General features: G+C 42.1%; 1 protein-coding gene across 1 annotated transcript; it reads right to left on the reverse strand.

Annotated features, from left to right (window-relative positions):
• Window positions 1–6,776: 6,776 nt before the first annotated feature.
• LOC103374155 (splicing factor 3B subunit 5) lies at window positions 6,777–7,958 on the reverse strand. The gene is made up of 2 exons (XM_008304192.1): window positions 7,866–7,958; window positions 6,777–7,455 (listed from the first exon to the last, which is right to left on the reverse strand). The coding sequence occupies exon 2, from the start codon at window positions 7,427–7,429 to the stop codon at window positions 7,169–7,171; it is 261 nt and encodes an 86-aa protein (XP_008302414.1). The 5' UTR covers window positions 7,430–7,455; window positions 7,866–7,958; the 3' UTR covers window positions 6,777–7,168.
• Window positions 7,959–8,596: the final 638 nt, after the last annotated feature.

Here is an 8,596-nt window from a genome sequence, read left to right on the forward strand (position 1 = left end):
AAGTCCACCACATAAACAAGACGGCACACTGTCACCAGGGGCCGTAACAGCGCTATAGACATAAAACTGAAAACAAAATGGTCCAACAAAAGACTCAAAATGTTGATGAGGCTCTTTGAAAGTAGAAACACTCCCCTATAAATCCATTGGCATTGAATGTTAGTGCGGGACAGATGCCAAAGAACATCTCGTGACTATTTCTCAGACGGCAGTGTTGGATGCTCTGGGAATGAGGGTTGATGAGGACGCCGGTTAGAATCTGCAACCTCACTGTTCGAGGTCACTCCATCCTACCCAGCGATCCTTTTATGGACTTTTATGTGCACAAAAATGTAATGGAAAAGGCAACTGTTTGGAAAAAAGGCTGGGTGACGACCTTTATTTCAAAAAGCCAGAACTGCATTTGTTAAATGAAAAAGGTGAACTTTTATTTGTCATAAAGGTCCAGCGTTGGCTCACCTAAACCCTCTGGGTGCTGTTACTGCATCCCTCAGGATTTCTGTTGGGTTTAGCTCCAGTAAATGATGCCAGACACGCACTCCTGCATTGTTCCCACAAAATATTCATGTGTTTGTTCCCTGCAGCAGACTCATTACTTGTTGTGTTTTATCTCGGGTGTTTCCACTCCACTGCCGAGCCAATCTGAGCGGGAAGCGGGAGAGAAGGAGCGAAGTGATGGGCTGCAGGAGGGGGTGCAAGCAGTAAAGAAGATGTGGGCAAAGGAGTTTAATGGAGGAGAACAGTGGAGGAGTTGAGACAGATAGATGGATAAAACAGGTGGGTGGCCGCGGGGCGACGATAATTGAATTTGGGGAGCTTTTATATTTGACGAGGGCGAATGTGCTTCCTGGACCTTTGCACCGTTTGGCTGAGCTCCTGTGTAATCAGAGGAGAGGGCGGATGTGGACGAGCGGCCAGCAGGAAAGTTCACATCAGCACGAACGGAGAAAGGCCAAGTGCTTATTAACAGGTGCCATTCAACGTGTCAGGCGGCGTTTATAAACGCAAACACACCCCCAGCCGATGCAATTTCCAGTCTAATTATAGTTTTGAAGAGTCGTGTGAAGGGATAGAAATTATTTTTTTTCAACTGTCACGACTCTGAGCAGCCACGCAGGCGACTTGAGATGGGATGGATTTATCGGGTGTCGGGCTGTGACATGTTCCAGCGTATTGACTTCAGTACAGTTGAACTGCTTCAAATGGAGCTGAACGTGTCGGGTAATTTAATGTTTTATTTGACACGGTCCGCACGATACGAGACAGGTTGCTGGAAAATGTGAGGAGTCCTTGGTGACTTGATGGATGCGATTTGATGAGCTCAGATAAAGGATGCTGATGAAAAGTGAAGGTAAAGGAGGAGGTCTGACACTGAAATGATGCTTCGCGGCTGCAGAGGGACGATCCGACAGCCGTAAAATGACTGAGAGGTGGTTGCAGCGAGGAGAGAGCTGAGTTAGAAGCAGGAAGGGAAAGACGACGTAATTGCATAGAAGGTAAATAGATTTCCTGGTTCCTTTGTAGGTTTCAGCTTGAGTTACTGAAGACTTCACTGTAATAAACCAGCCCAGTGGAGCATTATCTGACTGCTGAAACGAACAAAGAAGCTGTTTCTATTTCTCAACCCATCAGTCTTGATGAGTGAATGATGACATCAAAGGGCTCCCGTTCCTGCCTTTGAACATGCTCTATGAGTGGTGGCTGGAAGGACTGCACTCATCTGCAATGTATAGAAACAATACATGAAAAGGATGCAGCGGTACAACCTGAAAAAAACACTGAGGATTTTATTCTTACACGCAGGAGTGCATCGAGTTTTAGTGAAAATTCTTTCATCAAAGGGAAAGTAACGCACACAACCATGTCATACAATCTACGTCTGTTATTTTATCCCACGAGCTCGTGTTGCATGATGAAAGACGAACAGAGTCTTGAATGAGAAACTTACATCCAAGCAATTTATATACAATTGATGCTGCACTTAAACAGTCATTCATAGCTTTGGCTGCAGTAACACAACTGAACAGCTGTGATGAAATGAAAATGAAATGAAAAATACTTTATTTATCCCAGAAGGGAAATTCAATATTGTAAAAGCTCACTTAAGAAAAAAAATAATATATATATATAACATATATTTTATCCAACAATAATAATAATCAGTCAGTCAGTCAATTGTCAGTCAGTCAGATTTGTTCTTCAAGGTGATGCTTTCAGTCTGTAATATAGTTTTCAGTTCCTTGTGTTTGTTCAGGATTAGAATGGGATTCCAGGGGAAATTCAAGGTATCCGGTAGCTCACACAGTAAATAGAAGAAAAATAAGGAAACCACTGTGTGCGATTTAAACTACGTACATGCAATCAAGATTTATGTAAGGTGCAAAATTGCTGGGATAAAACAAGTCTTTGTATAGTATAGAAATAATAATAATAATAATAATAGGCATATATGAGGTGTGTTTGGGATTATTGGGTTTTATTTCACAGTTGAATGAGGCTAGATTTAGAAGTGACTGAAGTGACCAGCTTCTTGTGGCTACTTAGCCTGCTCTAGTTAGGTTTAGTGAATCCAGATAACGGGAAGATATCCTGAGTTTGTTGAACTTAATACATAGTTTAGGCCTCTAATGTGTAACCATCCATCCCAGTGTTTTGTTTGTATCCAGATTGGGATTTGTAATCCTCACGACTGGCTCCAGCTCCTGAGGCACCTTCCTGCCCGACACACCTGGTTGTGTCCTGGTTGGATCAGCACCTGGTCCTAGTCCAGTGGATGTAACTGGGGGACTAAAAGAATTTAAAACAACCTGCTCAGCTCTGCATATTCAGCAGCTTTGCTTTAATGTGAGCAGTTTGCCAGCGGGCTTCTCCTTGTGGTTTGATGTATAGCTTGTGTGATAACCTCCTATGGAGGTACTTGTTTAACTACCGACTGTGCACTGAGCTGAAACAATAAAACTGATCTACACACATTCAGTCATCCTTTGTAAAGCAGCTTTACTGTTTGACTGTATAGGATTCTTTTAGGAAAGGAGCTGAAACTCTCACACTGAGTCCTCTTTTGGTTCATTTCTTTGATTTAACAGCAACAATAGGTTTGTCAAATGGCAACAAATAACTTTATTTTTTGACAAGAACACTTGGTTCAGTGTTGCCTCCCATTGTTTTAGTTTGACACCAGCATGTCAACAATTTGAGTTTGCACCAAAGGGATCAATAAAGTTCTATTCTATTCTGTTAAAAGGTGTTATGGACGATATTTGCAGAAGAGGATCAATTACCAAACCCATTTCTGTCTCTGGGTCATTACACTAAAAGCACTAAGTTGAGCCATCTGGTCAAAATATACAAGATGATAATTTTTGCACGTGTGTGTGCTGCGTATTTAATTTTGTCTCAGAAATGAAGTCTTTTCTTTTATTATGGGGACATTTCTAGGTTAAATCTCCACTTAGACAAGACCAAAGACATGTTGTTCAACAAGATGGCGGTGCGCAGTGGGGCAGCGGCATCTCGAGCTCCAGGTACGAAGCCTATCAGGCTTTTTCTTAAAAACCGGGACCTGACTACTAATTTCATACTACAACATGTGAATGTGAGCTGGCATGACAAATAAAGTTCCTTGAATCCTTGTTCCAGAAGTATTAAGATCCATCCATCAGCTCGGGGCCCTGGAGGGTATTCAGTATCTTTATTTACCTCATTTTATATCTAAACACTCATTTCCAGAGCTTCATCAAAACAGTTTTACGGACAATATACAATGTATAAAATGAGACTTCAATATTGTTGTCATGACCTTATAGCATAAAGGTTTTTTATGGTGTATTGTGCTGGCAGGCAGGACACGGAGTTTATAGAGATTGTAAAGGATTCAGGAGGAATAGACAGCAGAGAAGAAGCTGCTTCACTCATTTGCTGTTTGCAAGTCAACAAACGCTTTAAAGATAAACTTTTTCAGGAAGATCCTGATCTTTTCATTTACCTGCTGGTGTTTTTTCATTAGATTAAACACAATTAAAGCTTTTATTTTGTCATGTAAAAGAAAAAAATATATCTTTGCAGAAGAGGTACTTCACCTTAATAGGGGTGTTAAAGTTGCTGTTGAGGGGCTATAATCAGATGACACCCACCTGTGAGCCTTATTACCTTTAACAAAAGTGTTTCGGTCTCAACTGCTGGAGCTCGAAACCGCCGAGTCGACGTCTATTTATGGGCTCAGAGGGAGCGAGCCGAGCAGTTTATGCCAGTGTTTTATGTTTGTGCGTGACGGCAAACCGACCGACCTCACGCTGCTCCCGTGCATGACTTGGCAGCGCCGTCCCCTCCGAGTTCTCACAGCGAGGACAGATGGCAAGGACTTACCCCACCAAGAAAGCCTCCAACACACACACACACAGCCAGCCACGACGCACAGCACAAGAACTTCCTTGGCGCCCACTGACAAGTCTCTCAATCCAACGATGAGTCATGCATTGCATCCTCTCCCACCCGAGTGTCTGCGTTTGTGACTCCAAAAATCACCTTAAGTCAGCAACCGCCGCTCTTTCTGATGCGCATTTCAGTCCGAGCAAGAGTCTTGTGTCGACTGCAGCTCGAGGCAACACGCATAATAAAACCAGATCTCGTACATTAAACCCACGCATCTTGTGAAAAATCGCTGATTTAGATTCAACACTGGAATCACTTTCAAAAGCCTGAGCTGTGAGCTTTAATGACAGTTTTTTAAATCAGTGCCACCACTTGAGAAGTTAATTCGCTCCCTGAATTCTAACCGCTATTAAAAAAATGTTCAGATGGATGAGAAGTTCCAGACCCGGCCGTTTGCAGACCTACGATCCATTAACGTCGTCCCCCAAATATGATACAGCACGTCAAGGCTAAGTCACAACGAACCTCATGCCCTCCGATGTGTGGGTGGACAAATGTGTACGTGTTCCTGTGTGAGAGACTGTGTAGGTGGACAGGCGATTGTAGAATCTGCAAGGCCAAACAAATGCTGAAATCCACCGTTGAGCGGTCTGCAGCAGCACACATGCAGCTCTTTGTCCGGTTTTTTGATGTTGCAAATGTTCTGACTGTACACTTTTACATCTGTTCTCATTTATTGTAGAACTGACTGGCATGTACCATCGTCACCTTTTTGTCTGCACTGCTCTCAAACCATTCAAAGGCCACAACTGAGCAGGTTTGCATCAGCGTACACAGACATCCGTTTGTCTCTGGCAGGTCTTCACTGCAGCTGTCAGCCACTCTTTGGTCGCCCTGCTGAATGAATAAATGCCAGACAATGAGTTTTAATTCATTAAGCTGAATCTGAGCACACAGAAGTGCTCCGGTACCCCCGTGTTCATCCTGTTGCTTCCATCTGCGGTGAAACCATCAACAGATACCAGCGTGCCAGTTCCTTTGGCAGCGACACACGCCCAAACCAGAACACAAAAACCATATTTAACAGATGAGCTGTTCCCTTTTTTTTTTGCCTCCTCTTGCCATTTTGACAAATGTTGACTTTTGGTATTTGAATCCTCTGAGGTTGCAGCTATGAACTCGAACGAATCTTGGAGAGCAACCGTCGAGTGAACAGATAAATGATTTTACACGGTCCACAAGCTTGTTTGGCATTTTCAAGTTTTGCTGTAGCCGACTGTTTTAGGTCCCCAGCTATCTTTGATACAAGCCTCATTATTCTTTCACTTCACCCCTAAAACTCTCATATCGACGGGCAACTCTTAATTAACTCTGTGCCACGCAGGAGCTCTTTGGTGCATGAATTAATGCCGAAATGATACACGGCTGCTCAATGTAGCAGCCGAGCGGCCAATTACTCTTGAGCTCATCCAGTTTCTGTGTATATCTTCCATACAGTTCTTTCGGACTTGACGTACTCAAATTAAAACTGAGATCAGGGACTTTTATCCATTATTAACTTCTAATGAAATGTGCTGAAGAGAACGTCTATAGAACTAAATTATGTCCGTCCACATACTTGGTCTCATAGATTCTCCTCCTCTGATTACATTGAATTTCATGGTTTTAATATACACTTCTTTCTTCTTTGTGTGCACACTGTATTTGCTACATCCTGTATTCTCCATTAGCTTTAATGGTGACTCAGAATCTCTTCTTTTCATATTTTTTAATATACATTTATGCTCTTATGTCATTTTCAGTCCTTTGTCTTTTATTCTACTTTTCTCTGACATTCAAGCTGAGACACCTTAAGTACCATTAATAACTCCAGTCCAATATTTACATGCTCAATTTAACAGACTGACTGCTACAGGTTACTAAGAGTTCACCAAATATTGTTTCGTAGATGGTACTGATAAATCTTTAGACAGGTGCAAAACTTAAATTAGAGTTAAAAATGCAAAGAGCTCCATGAGAGGTCGTTCACTGATTTAAGGTCAGTGGATGATGATGATGAGGCTTGTGAGACCAACCGGACCCGACCGAACAGCTGCTAGACATCTGGCACTGACACACACCATGCTCTCCACTGAATGAGGGAATATAGTTTAGGTGAGTGATGCTTACACTTTCTTTGGCATCGCAGACTTGGCACCTCTACACCAAGGCACGGTGACCGAAGCTCTCTTTAAAGTGGCCTGACACTGAGCTAAATCACTTGTTGTTGGTTTTACTTTAATTGATGACCCATCTGTACACAGTCTGGGTGCAAATTATGTTTCGACACAATACTAAATTATAAACAGTAGCACATAACTGATTGAGCAGATGCCTGCTGACTAATCTGAACCACAAACTCCATGTCCAAATAGAAAAAGACGTTTTAATTAAATCAAAGTCGAACTTTCAATCAAGAATACATCTCCATCAGTTAATACAAACGGGACAGTGCACCACTTTGTACATGTTTTCTACTGTTTTTCTGAGTGAATGTTTAGATCTTGAAGTCCTTCGTTCCCTCCTTGTTGTAGGGAACTTTTCCAGAAGCTGTACTCGGCAACAAAGTGTGTTTCACTGGTCCACAGGCAAGCAAAAAAGATCTGCTTCCAGGAATCTTCTGTTGTTTAAGTGGACAAAACAGTCATAGTTGGCTGAATCATGGAAGAATGTAGGAGCAGTTTGAATTGTATGGTCAGGAATTTTTAGCAGAAAATATCCAAGAAGAAAAACAAAAAAACATCCCTCCTGTTCATCATCAGGCATCATCTGGTTTGTCTGCCGGTGGTCCGCATGGCTGAAGCATCTTCTCCATCAGGTTGAAGCGGACACGCGCTTTGCTCTCGTTTTCAGAGACGGAGAAGTAGTTGAGCAGGTCGAAGTGTCCCATGTAGGAGCAGTAAGAGTCACGGTGCTGGTTGACCAGCCATTCCCATTTGCTGGTGTCAGCGTGTCCTGTGCCGATGTACTTGGACTGAAGATGCTCCAGCTGACTGTGGATGTTGTATCGGTCCGTCATTCTGGCCGAGATGGGAGTTCTGTAAGCTATAGAGTGCGGGAGGGGAAATAGAACAAATGAGATGATGCAGACTTCATGCACAGGTACACAGATGGCACACGGAGATAGTTCTATAGTAGCTTGTTCGCCCTAAAGGTGGCTCACTTTGTCTTCTCCATTTTATCTCTGTCTTATCCTGTGAAAACTAAATTATTTAGTCTGTGCCCGAAACGTTGTCTTGCTTATTACAACGTTGAAATAAAAGTAAAAAGCTTCTTGTAGTCAACAGCTTCCTCGCGCTTTTGTTATGCGCTTGCTAAAGATGCTACCGGTTAGCTAGCTGATTAGCGGTTCGCGGGTTAAACGTCTCGTCGAGCCGGAACTTAAACTGCATTTACGGCTAACTGTTGCTTTAATAGTGGACATACACATTTTCCAAAAACAAAAAGATACTTACTTAAAATGTAATGAGTTCAAGAGAGAAGGCAGAAGCTGTGAAGTAAAGTAGAGGACCGCTCACACACTTCGACACAACACGAACGAACGATCACTTCCGGTGGGTTCTTGTCGTAAAATGGACCGGGGAGAAACAAGGGCCGGAACATTTCTTTCCAATCTACTTTAATGGCAGCAGCAGCGTTGTTCGTTCCTAAACGTCCGAGGAGATAACCTTGAGTATTTAATGAACAGTTAAATCTCATAACAGCTCTACACAAATTTTAACGGCAAAACAGAAACTCATGTTAAAACTATGACTATAAATAAAGAGATAAAAAGAAAAAGTACATAAAACTAGAAAGACAATTACATTGACATTTTAACTTTTAGGTTCAAGATGAGTGGTGAAATATTATCAAATAAAAAAAGACGTACAGCTCCCTTCTATTCTCATGAAAATAAAAGGGTGTTAACTCCACCCAGCAGTGGTTCTGCATCATAAATGGCACTTCAAAAAAACTTCAGGAAAAGTTTGATGTTGAACCATTTTCCAGACCACTCGTTGTACAACATCTGGTTGTACTTTGATAGCAGGGCTTGATAATTGTTCAAGTAGTTTTTAAGCAAAAAAAATCGCAAGTTAAGAATTTGCAGCCTTTCTGTGTCCCTTCTATTATGAAGCAGGTAATATTTTGGGTTCTGATCTGTTGCTCAGTCAAATCATATCACAAGAAACCAACTTAGGATTTG

Source organism: Stegastes partitus, unplaced genomic scaffold (genome assembly GCF_000690725.1).
Source record: "Stegastes partitus isolate 25-593 unplaced genomic scaffold, Stegastes_partitus-1.0.2 Scaffold2159, whole genome shotgun sequence".
NCBI classification, from domain to species: Eukaryota; Metazoa; Chordata; class Actinopteri; family Pomacentridae; genus Stegastes; species Stegastes partitus.

What these genes read in the sequence shown, in the direction of transcription:
- LOC103374155 (XM_008304192.1), bottom strand. Translation starts at nt 7,429, where the DNA reads ATGACGGACCGATACAACATCCACAGTCAGCTGGAGCATCTTCAGTCC.